The sequence below is a fragment of the Apium graveolens genome, chromosome 4, assembly GCF_009905375.1.
Source record: "Apium graveolens cultivar Ventura chromosome 4, ASM990537v1, whole genome shotgun sequence".
NCBI lineage: Eukaryota > Viridiplantae > Streptophyta > Magnoliopsida > Apiales > Apiaceae > Apium > Apium graveolens.
The window spans coordinates 257,216,206-257,236,721 of NC_133650.1; the positions used below are offsets into that span (position 1 = coordinate 257,216,206).

Below are 20,516 nucleotides of genomic sequence, written 5' to 3' on the forward strand. Positions count from 1 at the left end.
TCACTCAAAATTAAATATTTTGTTTGTTAAGATGAAAAGAAGTTATTTAAGAACTATTAAAAATATTATCCGGATAATAAAATCCAAATTGACGACGCGAGTAGGTCAAAATTAACTAAAACATCGATAATATGTACGGGAGATGACTAGCTAGTTATGTGAAAAAATGAGATATGAGTTTTTGGGATAAAAAAATAGGAGGCTCCTATTTTTAAAAAAGAGAAAGGTGAAGATATGTCTGTGAATAAAGTAGATTATGTGGTTGGTGTGAGAGCATGAGAGTTGATGAGTAAGGGTGTGAAACGAATGCTACGTGTCCCTATTTCATCATGTTTGATGTGAGGTGTGAAGCCCCCTTTTGTAATTGTGGTGTGATTTACTGCCAGGGAGAGAGAGATTCAAGCAAGGTTTGTGGTTTTGTGAGACTTTCAGCCTTTGAAAGTTGAAATACATTTTACATGTATACATTGTATTAATTTTCTTGTGAAATTTCCAACTCTTGTAATCAGGTTGATTAACAGATAAAAGTAAGATTTTATTATAATAATACTTATTATTCATTACAATAGAAAATGGACTTATACATCCAACAACCCTACATAATAAAGAAAAATATTTTAACAAGAAAATTATTATAATAATGAAACTATCTAATAATATAATATCATTATATATGTTAACATCCCCCTCAAATTCACGATGTTGAATCGAGAGTTTGCCAACCAAGAGACGGGGCCATGTAACCAAACAAATTTAAAGCTGCAACACCAGATTCAAGAGCATCCAAACAAATCCAAAAACTTCAGAACGAATCCAAAGACGCAACAACAAAAGAGAACACATCAACAAAAGAGAAATCATCCAAAGACGCAACAACCCAAGAGAAAACAAATCAATCAAATCATCAAAATAACAAATCTGCAACCATAAAAAATAATACCAAAACTGTATGCGAAACTGAATCCTAATCCAAAACCAAACTCCATAATCAGCCCAATATAAACTCCAAATAACTAAATCCAAGTCAACAAACTGTATCCGATCCTCAACCAAACTGTATCCCAATTCAAATTGAATCCAAATCGAATGAAATTCATGTGCCTAAAACACCAAATAAACTAAACCAATCCCCGTGACGGGCCAATGTGCCTAGAGTACCAAATAAACTAAACCAATCCCTCAAAGGGCCAATGTGCCTATAGCACCAAATAAACTAAATAATCTCTCGCAGAGTCAATGTACTTAGAGCACCAAATATACTAAACAAATGGGCCTAGAACACCAAATAACCTACACCAATGTTGCGAAGGGCCAATGTGCCTATAGCACCGGATAAAAAAAATAAAAAAAATGGAGAAGTATACAGATGTGCCTAGGGTTATCCCATCATCAACACGAGAAAAAGAAAAGAAGATGAGAGCGAAAGAAGAAGAAAAAACAATATTATCAAGGAGCCAATATAGCCAATGCGAGACCGAGCGTGTGTATTGGAGTCCTAACCAAAATTAGCAGAAAAATTGTACGAGAGTTTCAATCAAAACCAGCAGAAAAGTTGTATGAGAGTCCCAACCAAAATCAGCAGAAAAAACAAACTTTAACCAAAATCAATTTTGTTTACCCATGAGAAATCCGACCAAATCGAAGAGAAAAAAAATAGTCATGATTAAAACTCAAAATCATCCAAGAAAAAGAAAAAAAATAGTAGATTTAAATAAGAAGAATACGAGAAAAAATAATAATCATATCACATATTTTTAAACCCAACATGTGAAACCCAATCCGATATAACTCATCATCAATTTATCCCGGATCGAACCATAACTCTGGATATCATGATAAAGTATGAAGAGAAGAGAGAAAAGTAAGATTTTATTATAATAAGACTTGTTCTTGATTACAATAGAAAAGGGGTTTATATAGCCAACAACCATACAAAATATCCTAACAAGAAACTATTATAATAATAAAACTATCCAACAATATAATATCATTATATATATTAACAGTTACTTCTAATAATATATTACTTATTTAATAATCTTGTGATACACAACGATTTAACTCGGTCAGTATGAATCAAATTTCAAGATATAAATAAAAAGAATTTTTTTTAAAAAAATATAAATAAAAAGAGCGTAATCAACAAATAACGAAAATAAAAATAGTAAAAAATTATATATATCAATTATAAAGCATTTAGACAACCGCAAGATTACTCGAACTAAGGCTCCGTTTGGTATTGCTGTTGCAGACAGCAACAACAGATTTTCGCTGAAAATCATGTAAAAAATTGTGTGATAAAATTTAAAAACTGTTTTTCGGAAAAGTGTTTTTGGCTTAAAAGCTACTGCTAGAGAAAACAAGTCCCCCATACTTTTAGAAAAAACTGATTTTCGGCTGTTGCGAGAAGCAGATACCGATTTTACCATCAGACCTTATCAAAAATATTATTATTTTTAATTTTTTGCATCAAAACATATACTTATCAAAAAAATTACCAAACAGTCATCTGATTTTTACAACAGCACTTTTTTCAGCCACATTTTTTCAAACAACACAACAATTTTTAACAGCAATCCCAAATAGAGCCTAAGATTATTATAAGTATATATATATATATATATATATATATATGGGAATTAATCAGGAGCCAACGTGGGTTGGGGGGGGGTAGCCAGCCAACCCACAGCAATGAAACATTGCGGGAGGAAGCAATGTTTCAATGCGGGTCTTGACTTCCGCAATGTTTCATTGCGGGATGTCGCCATGCACAGGAAAATTGCGCACTCCGCAATGTTTCATTGTTGGGTAGACTCCCAGTTTTTAATATCCAAACTGCCCCTCTCTTTAGCTTATTCTAATATTTAACTTATTTATATAAGTATAAAAATAATATTAATGTTCAACAGTAATTAATTTTTTAAAATATGTTAACATTAAATATAAGTAGTAGTAATATTTTAAAATATTATCAATTTTAATAATAAATTTATCAATTTTATTTTTTTCTATACTTTTTCTTTAAATTATCGTATGAATAATTTTAAATAATTTTCTTTAAATAAGTTTAATAATATTAATTTTATACTTTTTAGTGAATTGAGTTATTTTAGTTTAAAAAATTTATCAACAGTCAAACTTATTTTTTGTGCAAAACTTATTTTATGTGCCAATATTTAATAAGAATTGACTGGTCACACACCGCAATGAAACAATGCGGCAGTTTGCACACCCCGCAATGCTTCATTGCGGCAATTTCAACAGTCAAATATTAATAAGAATTGACTGGTCAACAGAGCAAAAACTTGACGGATACACCGCAATGAAACAATGCGGCAGTTTGGACACCCCGCAATGCTTCATTGCGGCTATTTCAACAGTTAAATGAATTTTTTCAGCAAAATTTTTTCTGTGCTAAATTTAATTTTGTGAATTTTAAAATTCAGATTTTCACCTATAAATAGTCCTGCCTCATCTCAATTTTTTTCAACATTCTCACTCTATTTTTATTCTACATTTTCTCTTCAACATTATCTTCTCTAGTTTCCGAAAAATGGTTTTCTACTATGATTATGACAATAATAAGGTAATTATCGATGCTGTGGCTTATGACGGGCCCGAAGGAGAAAAAGACATGACAATAGCTCTCCGCCGTATTCAAATGGCGCTTGAGCGCAAGAAAAAAAAAGAAAATGAAGCTAAAGCGAAGACGGAAAAGTCGAAGAAAAAGAAAGACGACGATAAGGGTAATAAAGGCGGTTCTTCCAACACCGTTAAAGTTTGATCATTCTCGTCGACATAAAATGTTATTATGTATTTTTTTTGAAAAAATATTTGAATGTACTCCATTTATGTTTGAATGAAATAAATTATTTAATGTTTTATTTTTCTTGTACTTGTCCGATTTATTTTATGAAGTTTAAATTTTAATAAACAAATATAATGCTAAAATTTGAAAATGTGAAAAACTAAAAAAATGAAAATTTATCGAATTTTCGTTATCTATAAAAAATATAAAAATGGACACTTTACCTGGATTCTTTCGAAATAGAAAAGGACACGCATGCTTCTAATTTCTCATGTCCACTAATAATCTCTCAATATCTAATTCTTTGTTTAGATAATTGCATGAGATAATTGATCCGACGTTGATATTATTATTAAGTTACTCTTATAAACATTTATATTTTCAAAATAATATTTAACATATTAAATGAAATATAATAAGTCTAGAAACTATTTTTTATAATTATTTTTGATTAATTTTCTAATTTTAAAGAAAATAACAAAAATAAACAACCCAACCGCAATGTTTCATTGCGGTAGACACTTCCCCCCGCAATGAAACATTGCTGGGGTACGTTGTAAAGTTTTTTTTAAACTGCAAATATTTACAGTTGTTGGCTTGGGGGTTTGTACAGTGCCGCAATGTTTCATTGCGGCCATCGCAATGAAACATTGCGGCCATACATTTAATGCACACACCTACCTTAAAATGTCTGTATTTTTGAAACATTGCTGTTTTTGAAACATTATTAATGTTTAACATTATTAATATTTTCAAATATTCAAATATTTTCATTTATTATTAAAAATATTGAATAATTAAAATATTTAAATATCAAAAATATTTTCCTTTATTATTTTAATATATATTATTAAATATTTAAATATATTAATTTCATTTTAATGTTTCAATACTTTTAAAATATTGAATATTAAATATTAAATATAATATTTAATATTATTATAAAATATTTTATAATATTTTTTAAATATTATATTTTTAATCAGAAATATTAAGAATAATATCTTATTAAATTAATATTTATGTAGTTAAAAAAACATTGATAAATGAATTAACATAGGAAAAGGCTAAAAAGGGGAATGGAGTATGTGGGCCACTCCCGCACTGTTTCATTGCGCCCTCGCAATGAAACGGGCGCAATGAAACGGGCGCAATGAAACATAGCGGCAATAACGGATCCTAGCCATTCATTTTTTACTTCAATGATCCTGATTTGTTGCTTGGATAGGTCCCTATCCAACTATCGCCGTGGATGGGGACCCTATATATATATATGCTGCTTCATTGTCGCACTAAGTTATTCATCATCTGTTTGAAAAGTTACTCACTTTCCTTGAGAGAGAGAATGAAGAACGAGAAGAGGACTGAACATGGACTCGAGACTTCCAAATTGGATGAACCTCATGGGGTAGTAGTCATTAACTCGTCAAAATTTATGTCCCTCTTAGCTTCTCCAGATCGTGATTTTCTGCTTTCTTCCGACGGCACTCAGGTCCTCTCCCTCTCGCTCTCCCTCCCTCCCTCCCTCTCCCTCCCTCTCTCACCCCCCCTCTTTCTCCCTCCCCCCCTTATCATTTCATGAACTCATGAAGTAGTTGTATTTGTTTGGGTCAAGGTGATATATACTTGTTTTCAACGATCTGGTTATATATATACTTATATTTGTTACTTTGTATATAGTCATCCAAAACTGTCCTTCGCTTGATATATAAAAGGATTAGTACTACCCAATATCGATCAACATATGTATCTATCACTCTTTGCATGATCTAGTAATATGTGACGGTGATTACTCATGCTAAATCTTTGACACTAAAGTATCAAAGCTGATAGTAATTTATGTGTTGTGTATGTATAGTTGTGTGTATATATATATGTATACATGAATTTATCCAACAATATTTACTAGATTAAGCTCCGAATTACAGCTGTAAATCAGTTATAGCAGCTTAAAACACATATTACAACTTACAGGACCTGTCTGCTAAGTACAACCTCTAATTATCACACGCTTTATTAATCCTCTTATTAGCTAAGGATCTGTTTATTAAACAAGGAAATTGTATTTTGGATTATTATATTGCCAGATTATACCATTCTTCCTTAATATGTTCCTTTACTAGCTCGAAATCTAGGCCACAAGTGTTAAGAAATAGAACTCATCGAATTATAATTTTTTTTTGAAGACTTCCTTCCATTTGGCAAATAAATTATAGAACAATCCTGAGGTATAAGGGTTTGAAATTGACACCTTTTTTTTGCTAAGCGAAATTGGCACCTTTTATACAGCTTTTCGTTAATATCATTTAGGTATCAATCAATAAATTGCTGTTGGTAGGATTATATGCTAGGCATATGTTCTAGCCTAGTGGTGGATCTGCAAGTTATATTTGTTAGCTATAACGTTAGACGAAGAGGAGGAGAGACATGATCATGTGAGTAATTAAAATTTTAAGATCGAAACTTAGCAAAAGTAAAGAATTAGTTTTGTTGTTTGCTTTATCAATGAGTATAATTGAGGATGATACATATAGATATATAAATACTTGTAGCCACTTGATTAATTTGCCTAGTTTCTGAGAATAGACAAACAAAAGTATAAAGACATAAGATATATTTAGGTGTATTACTGGTTCTCCGATCACCTACCTTTCTACATGAAGATATTGTACAAATTACAGTTGCACTAGAATAAATGGTCGCATATATTCTTTCTTTTAAAACTTTAGTTCACGTTCTTGGTTTGATGATATATAGATTAGAAGACATTTCTGTAGAAACTAACACATGCCAGATCGATATTATGTGTGTGTATAATGTAAGTGTAAGTGTAACTGTAATGTTAGCCTGCACTCAATCACAATTCACAAGGGGTCCATGAATTGAATTTCTTTTACACGTACTAGTTACTACCAAACGTACATGACATCTGGCCAACTCTGAGAGGTCTATTGCCACAGCTGGCTTCATTCTCATAATTTATGCTAAACAGCTAAAAGGATACCAAAATGACAATCAATGACCTTATGTGGCTAAGGTATCCCATCCTTTTCAAACTTGTGAATAACATGCCTCTGCTTTTAATAATATCCCCCTTTTGTTGTACACTAGTCACCATCTTAATTTTTTTTTGCTAAGCTAGTTACCGTCTTAATTACAATTCAATATAATAGGTGTTAATTACTACTAATTAAGTTGATAGATATGTTTTGTTTATAAAGTTCTATTTTAATGCAGGTAAAAGTATCTGAGCTTGAAGGCAAGGTGATCGGCATTTACTTTTCAGCAAATTGGTATCCTCCATGTCGAAGCTTCAACCACCTTTTGATCAATACTTATGAACAAATTAAGAGCTGTAGTTCAGAATTTGAGATTGTGTTTGTGTCGTCTGATGAAGATTTGGATGCCTTTAATACTTTTCACGCAGGCATGCCATGGTTAGCAATTCCATTTTCTGATTTGGAGGCAAAAAAAGAGTTGAACCGAAGGTTTGATGTAGAAGGCATTCCTTGTTTGGTTATTTTACAACCTAACAACAACAAAGATGACAATATCGCTACATTTAACGATGGCGTCGAACTGATTTATCGCTATGGAGTCCAAGCTTTCCCCTTCACTAAAGAAAGATTTGAGGAACTGCAAGAAGAGGATAGAAAAAATGAAGAGAGCCAGACGATTACTAGTTTGCTTGTAAGTCATAAAAGAGACTTTCTCTTGTCTCATGCAAACAATAAGAAGGTGCGTCAATTTAAAAACTCTTCACTAGCATTAGTTTTTTATATAGTTCCAAGTTCCTCATACACATGTTCCCTTGTGGCTAGTCTTGTAGTTAGTAAATATCCCTCTACTCAATAAAAGGTAGAGGGTTCGGATATGAGTAAAGACAGACTACAAGAGTATGCGAGCTTATATTTAAAATTTTTGAATGTTTAATTAATTTGTGGCATGCACATGTTTCGCCTAATGTACATGTTTCATGCCTTCATGCCAGTGATTCAATGTCAATTTAAATTCACTAAAGATTACCACATGGCATAACACAATAAGCTATATAAATTTCAATACATTATAATGTTACGGAGATTAAAATATGATGACTCTTTGTAGGTGCCAGTTGGTTCCTTAATCGGCAAGACAACCGGGCTTTACTTCTCGGCCCAATGGTGCATTCCTGGTAGGAAGTTCACTCCAAAGTTGATATCCATATACAAGAAGATTAAAGAAATATTGCTAAAAGAAGTTGTTGATGTTGTTCAAGGCTTTGAGATTGTTTATGTGTCAAGTGATAACAATGAAACTGAATTTAAGTCTGAATTTGATAGTATGCCATGGCTAGCATTGCCTTTTGGGGATGATGCAAACAAAAACTTAGCGAAATATTTTGATGTCCGAGGAATACCTAGCTTGATAATTATCGGACCAAATGGTAAAACTGTGACAAGAAACGGGAGGAACCTTATCAATCTGTACCAACAAAATGCATACCCTTTCACTGAGGCAAGAGTTGAAATGCTTGAGAAAAAAATGGACGAGGAGGCAAAAAACCTCCCGAAATCCGAGTTTCATACTGGCCATAGGCATGAGCTCAGCTTAGTTTCACAGGGTTCAGGAGGAGGGCCATTTATATGTTGTGATTGTGAAGAACAAGGATCTGGTTGGGCTTATCAATGCATCCAATGTGGATACGAAGTCCATCCCAAATGTGTCAGGGCAGTGGAACGTGACACAAACAGCGATAGTTGACTATCCTGGACCTTGCTGGGCAGGACTGTTCGCGCGCTGCTAGGCTGTCTGGGTTAGTAGGCCAGATTCTGACAGGTAAAGAAGGCCCGAATTGTCTTTAGTCTTAAGCTGAAGCCTAGAGTTGGTGTGGTATTATTACTGGAAACGAATTTATATTTGCTCTACATGTATCTTTTTAATTCTTCTCTTATGCTGGATTACTGAACCAAATAATTGTATAGGGTACTGGAGTGGGGATTAATGAATATGCGTATTTATTAATCATGACTGAAGTTACTGTGAGTATGTAATCTTAAACTCTCCTATGAACCCAGTTGATTTCAGAACAACTAATTCAGGGGTATATGTAAACAGTTGATTTCAGATCATACATATAGTCGTTGGGTGTCGAACTTTACCTTGAGAGTTATTCCGGCTCTGGGGCTGCTCGTATCTATTCCGTGTAGAACATGGGGCACCAAGCCTAGCCTTTTCTGATCTTCAGTTTCTGCGAACTTTAGGAGCCCCGGGCTAAATGAGTGACAATCCAAGCAATTCTTCGTGCAGATTTTTTTTTACAACTACTATTAGAAGATTGAATGAACAATATATCCATGTTGATTTGAACACATCTTTGTTCCACTTAACATCTCGCAAACTACTAAATTATCAATTCATTAAAATTTAAATTTGCACGTAAAGATAAGATTTTGAAATTTAGTAGTCAAAAATTTAGAAACAGAAGTTTGCAACCGGTTCTAGATTAAAATATGTCGGGACTACAAAGTTAATGGTTCCGCCAAAGCCTTCATACATTTCATTGCAATCTATCAAAAGCGTGTAAGAAATGTCAAGCAAATACTAGGAAGACAAGAACCAATGTTAGCTTGTCACACAATCTAATCAATCATCCAAAGCTAAGCAAAGCACATCCTAAAGTAGATACTATAAACTTTCCAACAAAAACATACTTAAATTCCATTTCTCAAGCACCCTCAACTTCTCAACTAAAATCAAAACAAAAACTCTGTTGCTTCTGTTTTTCTTATCTCTCTCAATGGGAGTTTGTTTCACAAGAGCCTTTTGGTGTGCTGAGTCTCATGAAATCCCCATTTCATCCTCATTTGATACTTCCCCGACTAACCGACAATATCCCATTCCCGTTTCATTCGAACCCTTCACATACCAAAGTCAATCATCACCGAGAATCGGACAAATTTTACGTAAACCTTGTGTAAATATAGCAACACTATATGTTCTTGATAAAGAACTCGGGCGTGGTCAATTTGGAATAACTTATCTTTGTACAGAAAAGGTTACTGGTTTGAAGTATGCATGCAAATCGATATCTTTGCATAAGCTTGTGACTCATAAAGATCAAGATGATGTGAAGAGGGAGATTTTGATATTGCAGCATATGACCGGACAACCTAATATAGTTGAATTTAAAGGGGCTTATGAAGATGATAAGAATTTGTATTTGGTGATGGAGTTGTGTTCTGGTGGTGAACTGTTTGACAGGATTACTGCTAAAGGGAGTTATAGTGAGAAAGAAGCTGCAACTATCGCAAGACAGATTGTGAATGTGGTTCATGCTTGCCATTTTATGGGGGTTATTCATAGGGATTTGAAGCCTGAGAACTTTTTGCTGGTTAGTCGCGCTGAGGATTCTCCGTTAAAGGCTACTGATTTCGGGCTCTCTGTCTTCATCGAGGAAGGTTAGCTGGTATTGTGTTTTGGCTAACTTCATTGTGTGTGTGTGTAGAACTTGCATTTTATTGAATCACGTGCTTAATATGAATTTGTATGATCAAGATAGTAATGAGATTGATAAGGGTTCTTGATGTTAAAGAATGGACAGTAGACTGATTTAAGTCTGTTCTTTTATCTTCAACTCGTTTCTTCAAGGTTACATTATGTTTTTAAAATATTTCATCCGTCCCTTACGTCTATATAATCCAATGAAATTCCCTAGTAACACTTAAAACAATTTAGTAAAGTTTGTGTTCTTCACCATGACGAACTTAAAACTCCAGTTGATGTCTCGAGTTCTTTAGAACTCTGGTTCAGATGTCACAAGTTCGAACCACCTACACCAATGCTCTTGCAAGAAAATTTGGATGCACTGAAATTTACAGTGATTAGAGATGGTAACCTGACATCAAGAAAGTTTAACATCATTGTACAGTTACTGAATGCGATGATTAGAGTAGAGCTTCTGCTGAGTTATGCTTTCTATTTTCTAATGTGGATGCTACTATGAGTCAACATGACCATGTCAAAGAAGAAGTGACAAGTCAACTAGGTCAATGCCACTCCATCCTTTGTTTTCTCCAACTTTGCAAGTGGACAGAAACACATGAAGTGCAAGGAAGTAGGAACAATGATTAGCCTGCAATAGTAATGTGAAAACAGGAAACTTTAACACTACATCAATTGAAATATCCAGATTATTGCATAGGTGGCTTTTGATAGAACGTAACTTCAAATTTTTAGTGTTTATTTCAATTAAATACGCTGAAACATTTTACAATGTTGTTCCTGAGGAATACTTTTTTGTTTCATCAGTAGAAGTTGAGAATACCTGCCTCAAATAAAACCGTGGTAGGGTCCTGCTGAAGGCAATGCAGTCTTCTGAGATCATGATTTTTTACTTAAAAAATAAACGATTGTAGTGAGTATTGATATCAAGCGTACTGATATCAAGCATAGGGATGCATAGGGATGTCAATTTATACCGAACCGATTAATACCCGATCCGATTGGATTTTACCGAACCCGAATATTTCGGGTTTGGATTCGGATTCGGGTTTAATTTTTAAACCCGAACCAATTTCGGATCGGGTTTGGGTTTAAGGCATACCGTTCCGACCCGAACCCGAAAACCCGAAACCCGTTCCGTTCCAACCCGAACCCAATCCGAAACCCGTGTTAATATATAAATAATATTTTATATTTTATATTTTATAAGTAGTAATATAATATATAATATAATATATTACTAATATTAGTACTAAAAAAATTTAATTTTTATAAACTATTGCATTAAAGTCGTTTAAATATATTTTTAGCAAGTATATTCAATACAAGTATACTAAACACCAAGATTGTTGTATTATTTTACTAACAGTTTTAATCATAGTCTGAACCCTCTAATTCAACCCCAAAAATTTCAATATCGCTGTATTTATGAGCACTTTGCTCATATCAGATCATAGTAATTTTTCACTAGAGTTTGTGCAAATTAAGATACAATTTGATAGTGATCTACAAATCCGAACCCGAACCGAACCCGATGAGTTCGGGTTCGGGTTTAGTGGTTCGAGGTTTTCCGGGTTCGGGTTCGGATTTAGTGGTTCGGGTTTTTCCGGGTTCGGGTTCGGGTTTAGCAAAAAATAATCGGGTTCGGGTTTGATTTTTGTCAAACCCGTTCTGACCGACCCGATTGCCATTCCTAATCAAGCGTACTGATATTAAATGCCAAGTCCGTTCTGAACGACCCGATTGTCATCCCTAATGAAGCGTATTGATATCAAGCTAACTAAAATTGTCTTGTGACACAGGAACGTGATCAAACAAAACCAAACACCTATTCTGTCCCACTAGAAAGTATGGTACAAACTTTGTTAAATGCACGTGGACCTTACTTCTTTTCTCAGTCTAGAGAAGCAGTTTTTGTGTAAAACTCCTATATTTTTTAGAATTTTTAAGGAAAGATGTCGAAAGTCACAGAAGTTTCAGAATTTTTTGTGAAATGACATGATAAGTGAAGGGGCTACATGATTTTGATGGGTGTGCTGATCCTGTAAAAAAGATGCCTAATGATTTAGAACCATTTTACCACATTCACACTCACCGATTAACTTTATTAGTTCATATGAGAAGTGTAACATAGATTAGCCAACACATTTATGTATGGATTTGGTTAGCATGCTACAAGGTTATTACTAGCTTCAGTTATATCTTAATGACTAGTACCTTCCTGTTATGTTTTTCTTTAGGAAAATCATACAGAGATGTAGTTGGAAGTGCTTACTATGTAGCCCCGGAGGTGCTAAAAAGGAAATATGGGAAGGAGATTGATGTATGGAGTGCTGGAGTCATTTTATACATTCTTTTAAGTGGAGTGCCTCCTTTCTGGGCAGGTAAGACAAACTCCATAGTTTTTCATATTTCCTTATTCTGTTGACAAAATAGTTCTTGATTTCTAAAATTTGTAATTTCAGCTACCTTGCATATTTGTATTATTTAAGTCTTTTCTTTTGTTGTTGTTTGCTAAGTTGTTAGATCTAAGTCTTCATAACTGATTGCTCAAGTACTATGCACATTGTAATACCTCTATTGTCATGTACAATATCAGGGTTAAATGTCAGAACTTTGTGGTGTTTATTGTGTCGTGAGTCGTGACTAATGATCAGTAAAAATTAGATAATCTTTTGTAGACTCCTGTAGTTTGAAATATTCGATATTCCTTCTGTTTGATCATCTTTTTGTCCTCCAAATGTATTTTGCAATTACGCTTATAGTTTTTGTTCTTTATGTTTTACATAGAGACTGAGAAAGGCATATTCAGCGCAATTTTGCAAGGCCATGTTGATTTTGAGAGCTCTCCTTGGCCATCTATATCTTCTGGGGCAAAGGATCTTATAAGTAAAATGTTGACGATGGATCCAAAAATGAGGATATCAGCTGCACAGGCACTAGGTAAGTACAGAAACCCATGTCGTTCAACAACCTACGTCCTTTCTACTTGGTCGAATAATTTGAATCATTGTGTTGTAATTGCATGAGCTAGAACATTCATGGCTCAAGGAAGATGGTGAAGCCTCAAGCAAGCCTATTGATAGTGCTGTATTAATCAGAATGAAGCAGTTCAGAGCAATGAACAAGCTGAAGAAGCTCGCTCTCATGGTATTCTAGACACATGTCATACTTTTGTCTTCTTTCCCCACGTCAACTAAATTTTAAGGAGATTGGTAGCTTTACAATGAAACTAGATAATCTCTCAATTCTGTTGCTATACTTTGAAGGTTATGGCTGAGAACCTCTCAGAAGAAGAAATCAAGGGCTTGAAGCAGATGTTTAACAATATGGACACAGATAGAAGTGGTACAATCACTTACGAGGAACTTAAAATTGGACTTTCAAAGCTGGGGTCAAAGCTCAATGAGGCAGAAATTCAACAGCTGATGGAAGCTGTAAGTCGCTTCACTTCCATTGTATTTTCCAAATTAGTAACAAAATTGACAAATTGTGATTCCTGCATGACGGAAAGCTTTTTCTTCTACTATCAGGCTGATGTTGATAACAATGGGACTATCGACTATATTGAATTCATTACTGCTACAATGCATCGACATAGACTTGACAAGGAAGAGAATCTGCACAAGGCTTTTCAGCATTTTGATAAGGATTATAGTGGGTTAGTTTTTAAACAAATTTCTCCGCTGGCTATTTGAAAACAATAATTGTGTTTTTCATCACTACTTATGATTAAAACAACAAAAAACAACAATTTGGAAACAATGTATACTTGCAACCAACTTTGAACTATATTCAGGAATATAGAAAAAATTCAAATACCTCTGTAAGGTTTACAAATGCACATGAACAGGTATATTACAAGGGACGAGTTGCGACATGCTATGACTGAATATGGCATGGGGGATGACGCCACCATAGACGAAGTCATCAATGACGTTGATACTGATAAGGTTTTTCAATCATATATATATATATTTACAGAGGTTTTTTAGCATACTGCATTTTTGCCATAGCTTTGTGATGCTTGTATCCTATTGTGCAGGATGGGAGGATAAACTATGAGGAGTTTGCAACCATGATGAGGAAAGGAACACTTGATCATAATGTAAAGCAGACACAATTCTAGTTAATTTTTCGAAGTCTTTCAGGATTTTAATCAATATTTGATGTTATCCATTGGGAAAGCAAGTTAATCCAGCAGCAAGGCTGGACTTGTCCTCAATGGATGATCGACAGAGCACACATTTCAACTGTTAAGTTAATTTCATAAAAAAAAATTATTTAGGAATCTCACCTTTTGTCTTTGAAGTAATTGTCCAGTGTGAAGTTAATTTCATAACAAAAATTCTTTAAGAATCTTTCGGTTGAAGTAATTGTGGGGTCTTTTTTAAAGTGTTATAAAATTCGGAAAGAGATACCTTTCGATGATTAATCGAAAAGTCGGTAATTAATCGGATCGATTAATCGAAACATTAATCGGAAATTTTTTAACTAATTATATAATAATATAATTTTAAATAAATTTCATTAACCTTTCATAAATTTTATAAAAATAATATCACATATCATTAGCTCATATTTAGTATTTAGGTGTTTTATACATTTTTTTTTATAGTTGATTTATGCACAATAATTAATACTAACTACTTAGTAGTTCGAAAGTTAGTAGCTATTATATAAAAACTATATATTATTTCGTATTATATAAAAATTAGATATAACTTCGTAATTTTCTAAAATTAGTAAATAGAAAACCAATTACAGGAGATAGGAGATTGTAAAGGATAAATAAGTGTAATTTAATTAAAGAAACTTATTCAATTATTAGAGATGAGGATTTAGGTGTATATGAGAATCAATATAAGTCAATATATTATTATTAAATATTAACTATTATTTTCAAATTTATTTTTTTCTTAAAAAGTATTTTTTAATTAATTTCATCATTTGACAGAATTGACCGATTTTTGACATGAACTGACCGATTTTTGATCGAATCAGCCGATTTTTGATCGATTTTTTTAAAAACGCACTTTGAACCTTTCTAACTTTAATTAATCGGCCGATTTATAGAATTCTATATTTTTTTTGAAAAATACCAAAGTCCAAAATTTATTTTGCACAAATTTTGTTAGATTTTTTTAAAAATGTAAAAATAAGTTATTATTTGCAAAAAAGTACATTTTTTATTTTTTTTACAAAAATACGATATTTTGCAACTTGATACAAATATGTAAATTCGGCGAATTTCTGCAACTTCATGAAACCAACAACTCGTTGCATATCCGGTTGATTTTGATTACACTGTATTTATGTAAAATCACAAAAAAAATAAAGAGCAGTTAGTATTTTTGCTATTTTTTCTAGAATTAATAAAAATATTAATATTACATGAAAATATTTGTTTAGATAAAAAAATATTTTAAAAGTGAAATAAAATTCAGTTATAGGTATATATAAATAGTAGTATTATTATTAAATTAAATAACACAAAGAAAGAAATAACGGGGGTCACGTGGGTCGAATATGAAAAAGAGAAGGGGTGTATATAAAATCGCAAGTCCTCTGAGTTGAGTAACCTGAAGCGAACAAATTAGGGCTCTTTTTCTCTCCACAACCAAAACAAACACAATGGCCGACGAAGAATTTGAGATGGACGGAGGGTTCGTTTTCTACACCTTCTTAATTTAATTCTTATACTTATTACTTTTATTTTTTCAATTTAACTATCTGTTTACTCATTTTCTTATTTATTTACTCTAACACGATTTATATTAGGGCTTATGTTCATTTTCTTCTAGGGCTTAAGTTTGACCTAATCGATCATTAAAATGTTATTGCTACTTGAATTTATGCAATTTATATATTCATATATATCTTGTTATGTTGTATTTGAGATGAGTTTACAGTTTTGTGTGTTTATGCATGCCGATTTGAGTTTTCCAGCATCAAATTGTACCTTCTGTTTGGTTGGAAGAATTTTAATGAAATAGGAAATTGGTGTTGTCGAGTTCGCTTAATTTTGAAGTTAGTCATTCTGACAATTTTTTGTTCATTTCAAAAGAGGTGGAGCGTTAGTATGGTTTTGTATTTATGTTAATGCAATTGTGTTGTATTCTATGTAGATACGAGGATGAGCCGATGGAACCGGAGCTTGATGTGGGAATTTTTGTTTCATGTGTTTGAATTTCTTATTAATGATGTTTTTGATGTTTTGCTTTATTAATTGATTGATTAATATGTAGGAAGGAGCAGAGGAGGATGTTGATGCAGATGCAAATAAAGATGATGATATTGCTGATCCTCTGCTAGCTGACGGTGAAGACAAACAACCAGAGGAACCGGTGGAGCGGCCTCGTAAAACATCTAAATATATGACTAAGTATGAACGTGCAAGGATCTTAGGAACACGTGCCCTGCAGATAAGGTTTCTACCATTCTAATATTTGGTTTTGAAGATTGTTTTTGTTACTTTAGCTGTTATGAATAATGTTCTGAATAAATATTAACGTGTTTACCTATACTGAACAGCATGAATGCTCCTGTGATGGTTGAGTTGGAGGGTGAAACTGATCCACTCGAGGTAATATAGTCCGTTCAATACCTTTTTATCCCTCTTTTTGTAAATAGAAATTTTATCTCCAACTAGTGCATGTTTATGTTTCCGAAATTGGTGTTACTTGATCTAAATTATTTTCCAAAAGGAGGCTATGCAATATATTGCGAGGGAAAGACCATCTAAAACATGAAAATCAATGGATTTCTCCAATATCGTTGTTGACTCTCTACTCCTATTTTGCAGTATCATGATCTACCAAAGTAGTTATACAGCGTGTTGGAACTTTTCCTTTTGATATTAGGTGTCAAGATCTTTATTTCTTGACTTTAATTTATACAAGAGCTGATTTAAACTTTTGGTACATCTACTCAAATAGTGTAGTTTGCTGCCGAACTCTTTAGCATATGATTTTTTGAATTTCAACTTTGCTCATGGCACCATGTGCCTTGCCTTGGCGTTGGAACATAATTTTTTTTTCTTCTTTTCTGTCGCCCCTTATTTTCTCCATCTAGAGTACATGACTATTTGCTCTATGGCAGCCGAAACTACGTATAGATCGTGGATTGTGGATACTTTTATATTTTAAAACTCTAGGTTTTTTGTTTCCGGAGGGAAGGATGACGTGGAACAAAAAATTAGGCAATTAATAAATAGTTATTATATACTAGTGTTCCTTAAATAAGTGTACATTAAATAATCAAATTATACAGTTATCAGGAATATGTAGATTAGGATAATCATGTTAGGTCTGGTCTTTTACTTGGAGAACGAAATAAGTTTTAGGAAATGCACTTGAAACATTGAGAAGCACCAGTTTCCTAATTGTTAGGATTTTCAATGTCTTCCTGTTTTAGCATTGTCATTTATATTCGAAATCATTTTAAGCTTCTTTATTACTCAGACTAGATAATACCCGTGCATAAGCACGGTTATTCAAATTATAAATTTATATTATATCTTCAAATACTAAAATTAGTATAAAATAAAAATTGACAGGTTATAATTATTTTATCTACTATAATTTATTTTAAATTTATTAATATTTAAATTATATTTTTTGAAAGATAATCTAGCTAAAAGTGATTTTCTCTTAGCAATAAAATTTTATAATCAATTACCTTTTACACTTTAAATCATGATAATTTAGCCTAGGCAATTATCTGGTGAGACTAGAATTTAGATAGAAAAGACATAGGTTAAATGAAAAAGTACCCACAATCTCGGCCCTGCGATAGATGCATAAAATGCAGTGGAAGGTTTAGGGTTAAAGGATTTTGTAATGCTTAGTTGATAAAATCTTTTAAAAGAGATTGCTCTTACTGAGAGAGTACACAATTTCCATATATCATGTTAATTTTGATTGATAATGAAAATTGAACTTATTTATATAGAGATTCTAAAACTCGGAGACCATGTGGAAACTGTATAAAGGAAATTAATCCTTAGCATTTAAATATCCTAATCAATGATTATGAAATATGATATAAATTCAATACCACATATACTCCTGTTCATCAATATTTAATAATGTGAAATGATATATAGATTATAACTATCAGGGGTTGTAGTAATATGTTTTTTTATGATTTAATTAAGCGTCGTTACATACTGTGTTTTGTTCTAGATTGCTATGAAGGAGCTGCGACAGAGGAAGATACCTTTTACCATAAGGCGTTACCTGCCTGATGGGAGGTATGGATATAGAACAAATTCTTAATAATATTGTGCCTGTCCTAACCTATTGTTTCTCACTTAAAACCTCTCTTTGCACCATTTTTCCAGTTATGAAGACTGGGGAGTTGATGAATTGATTGTGGAAGATTCATGGAAGAGACAAGTTGGAGGCGATTAGTGAGGAGGATATCTCCGATTATGTGGAATGGTTTGCATGGAGTTTCTGTTACAAGTAGGGACCTTAATTGCCATGATGTAAACCTATGATCTGTGTGAAGTATATTTAGTGTTGTAATTAAATCGTTAAATGTGCAAACTGAGGGGAGATGATTTCGTGCATCACACTTTTTAGTCCCCCTCTAGACTGAGTAGCAAGTTATGTTTGGTGGTATGCTTAATTTTCCAGGAGGAACTTGTAGTGACTGCTAAACATAACTTATGCGTTGTTTGAGCATCTTAATGAACTAGTATGCTGTTCCCCACAATGTGTGCTGCATCTTTACTAGAATATAGTAGGGAAACCTACTAATTACTACTGCTAAACGCAAGTTATGAGTTGTTTGAGCATCTTAATGAACTAGTTGAACAAACTGCGCTTTGCGCGGTTGAGAACAATCTTGTTTAAAAATGAGTTGAACAACTAACTTATAACACTGTTGCAAACTTTTCCGAGAAATGAGATGCTAGACATATATTCTCATAACAGCCTTGCATTATATTCTCCAGCTCCACTGGATAACTGTCAATATTTTTCCCAGAAACATCAGACAATTCATCAGTTTCATTTAAAACTTAAATTTTCTTAGTTCATTCATCACCGGTAACAACTACTTGCGTATCTAAGTTGTCACATAACAGGGTGCACAAATTCTCAAGGCATTCCATTTGAGTTTCGACTCTTCGAATGGAACCGTATTGTCAAATGACTCAGATCTTGATACACAATTGCAACTTATCAAAAGTATATATAAATCTAAGAAGTACAAGACAAAGCCTAATAAACTTTCTAATATAAATCAATTGAAAATTACTGGTCTTCAGATAAAAAATTAAAACAAAATCCAGAAGCATACATATCAAAACATGTGCAGCACGGTAATCGCCAAAAACTTGAAAGAAAAAACATTATTGGCGCTTGCATTGTCCACAACACATATAATGATTAATTACATAAGCTCGGCTGATTAAAGAAAAAAATAATATTTTTTATGAACTTATAAATTTTGTTCTGTACCAACACACACACATTGATAAATGGACGTGGATTACATTCCTTTAATTTAAGGCGAAAATTGACTAAGAGTCTTGGGTCGATGTTGTGTTGCTGCAACATAAATTTGCTATTCCCGAGGAGTTAGACCTTATGAAGCATTGATATTTTGTATCAATACTTTATCTTGGTAATCACTTTCCAGAAGTTCGCTACTTTCATATATTTTACACTGGCACGTAAAGAAATAAATACATGGGAAATAAATGTTAAGTTAATTATAAACAAATTTACTCTACAAAATTGTTGCAAAAAAGGTCACACAAATCATAAAAAGTACTTACCTTTATAGAACCAACAAAGGATACTGCTAGAGAGATCCTATATTAAAGAAGAATCGGATTTCAATAAACATTAAGTAAAACACACTTAAATTTGAGGAAAAAGAAATTTAATTACATCAAGTATATAATATTAACTACAATGAAACAAAAATATTACTAAGCTATCCTATTACTAAATCAAGGTTTGGTTAAAACTTGCAATTTAAGATGATGTTTATAATTTAGTGCATATTTTGACCTTAAACAATGAATTAAAACTTAACATATAACCAATGTTGTTAAAAGCGCATCGAGGCGCAACGAGGCGCAACCTCTGCGTATACTTGTGGCCGAGGCGCATCGACTTCAATGATGCGCGCGTAGAGCTGTGAAACGTGAGGCACAACGAGGCTCTGAGGGGCAAATGGGTTGAGGCGCACCCAAAAACAACCTAAA

At 32.9% G+C, this 20,516-nt stretch overlaps 3 protein-coding genes across 4 annotated transcripts; all 3 read left to right on the plus strand.

The window, feature by feature from the left end:
• Nucleotides 1-5,115: 5,115 nt before the first annotated feature.
• On the plus strand, nt 5,116-8,923 carry LOC141720855 (putative nucleoredoxin 2). Its single transcript, XM_074523501.1, has 3 exons — nt 5,116-5,300; nt 7,046-7,546; nt 7,916-8,923. The coding sequence occupies exons 1-3, from the start codon at nt 5,154-5,156 to the stop codon at nt 8,549-8,551; spliced, it is 1,284 nt and encodes a 427-aa protein (XP_074379602.1). The 5' UTR covers nt 5,116-5,153; the 3' UTR covers nt 8,552-8,923.
• Nucleotides 8,924-9,354: 431 nt separating this feature from the next.
• LOC141720853 (calcium-dependent protein kinase 29) lies at nt 9,355-14,627 on the plus strand. 2 transcript variants are annotated; one of them, XM_074523500.1, is made up of 8 exons: nt 9,369-10,248; nt 12,532-12,675; nt 13,082-13,234; nt 13,326-13,441; nt 13,561-13,728; nt 13,825-13,952; nt 14,145-14,244; nt 14,337-14,625. In XM_074523500.1, exons 1-8 carry the CDS (start codon nt 9,588-9,590, stop codon nt 14,418-14,420), a joined length of 1,554 nt encoding a protein of 517 aa, XP_074379601.1. In that variant the 5' UTR covers nt 9,369-9,587; the 3' UTR covers nt 14,421-14,625. The 2 variants fall into 2 exon arrangements, with proteins under 2 accessions (XP_074379600.1, XP_074379601.1); XM_074523499.1 differs by having other exon boundaries at nt 9,355-10,248; nt 13,561-13,952; nt 14,337-14,627.
• A 1,197-nt stretch (nt 14,628-15,824) lies between these two features.
• LOC141720856 (DNA-directed RNA polymerases II, IV and V subunit 6A-like) lies at nt 15,825-19,012 on the plus strand. The gene is made up of 6 exons (XM_074523502.1): nt 15,825-15,957; nt 16,420-16,453; nt 16,540-16,721; nt 16,826-16,877; nt 18,478-18,545; nt 18,636-19,012. The coding sequence occupies exons 1-6, from the start codon at nt 15,926-15,928 to the stop codon at nt 18,703-18,705; spliced, it is 438 nt and encodes a 145-aa protein (XP_074379603.1). The 5' UTR covers nt 15,825-15,925; the 3' UTR covers nt 18,706-19,012.
• Nucleotides 19,013-20,516: the final 1,504 nt, after the last annotated feature.

Bases quoted from the DNA above. Each gene is read 5' to 3' on its own strand.
- LOC141720855 (XM_074523501.1), top strand. From the start codon at position 5,154: ATGAAGAACGAGAAGAGGACTGAACATGGACTCGAGACTTCCAAATTG. The intron at 5,301-7,045 runs GTCCTCTCCCTC...ATTTTAATGCAG, and splicing joins TTTCTTCCGACGGCACTCAG to GTAAAAGTATCTGAGCTTGA. The intron at 7,547-7,915 runs GTGCGTCAATTT...GACTCTTTGTAG, and splicing joins CTCATGCAAACAATAAGAAG to GTGCCAGTTGGTTCCTTAAT.
- LOC141720853 (XM_074523499.1), top strand. From the start codon at position 9,588: ATGGGAGTTTGTTTCACAAGAGCCTTTTGGTGTGCTGAGTCTCATGAA. The intron at 13,442-13,560 runs GTATTCTAGACA...TATACTTTGAAG, and splicing joins TGAAGAAGCTCGCTCTCATG to GTTATGGCTGAGAACCTCTC. The intron at 14,245-14,336 runs GTTTTTCAATCA...CCTATTGTGCAG, and splicing joins ATGACGTTGATACTGATAAG to GATGGGAGGATAAACTATGA.
- LOC141720856 (XM_074523502.1), top strand. From the start codon at position 15,926: ATGGCCGACGAAGAATTTGAGATGGACGGAGG. The intron at 15,958-16,419 runs GTTCGTTTTCTA...TATTCTATGTAG, and splicing joins GAATTTGAGATGGACGGAGG to ATACGAGGATGAGCCGATGG. The intron at 16,454-16,539 runs GTGGGAATTTTT...ATTAATATGTAG, and splicing joins CGATGGAACCGGAGCTTGAT to GAAGGAGCAGAGGAGGATGT.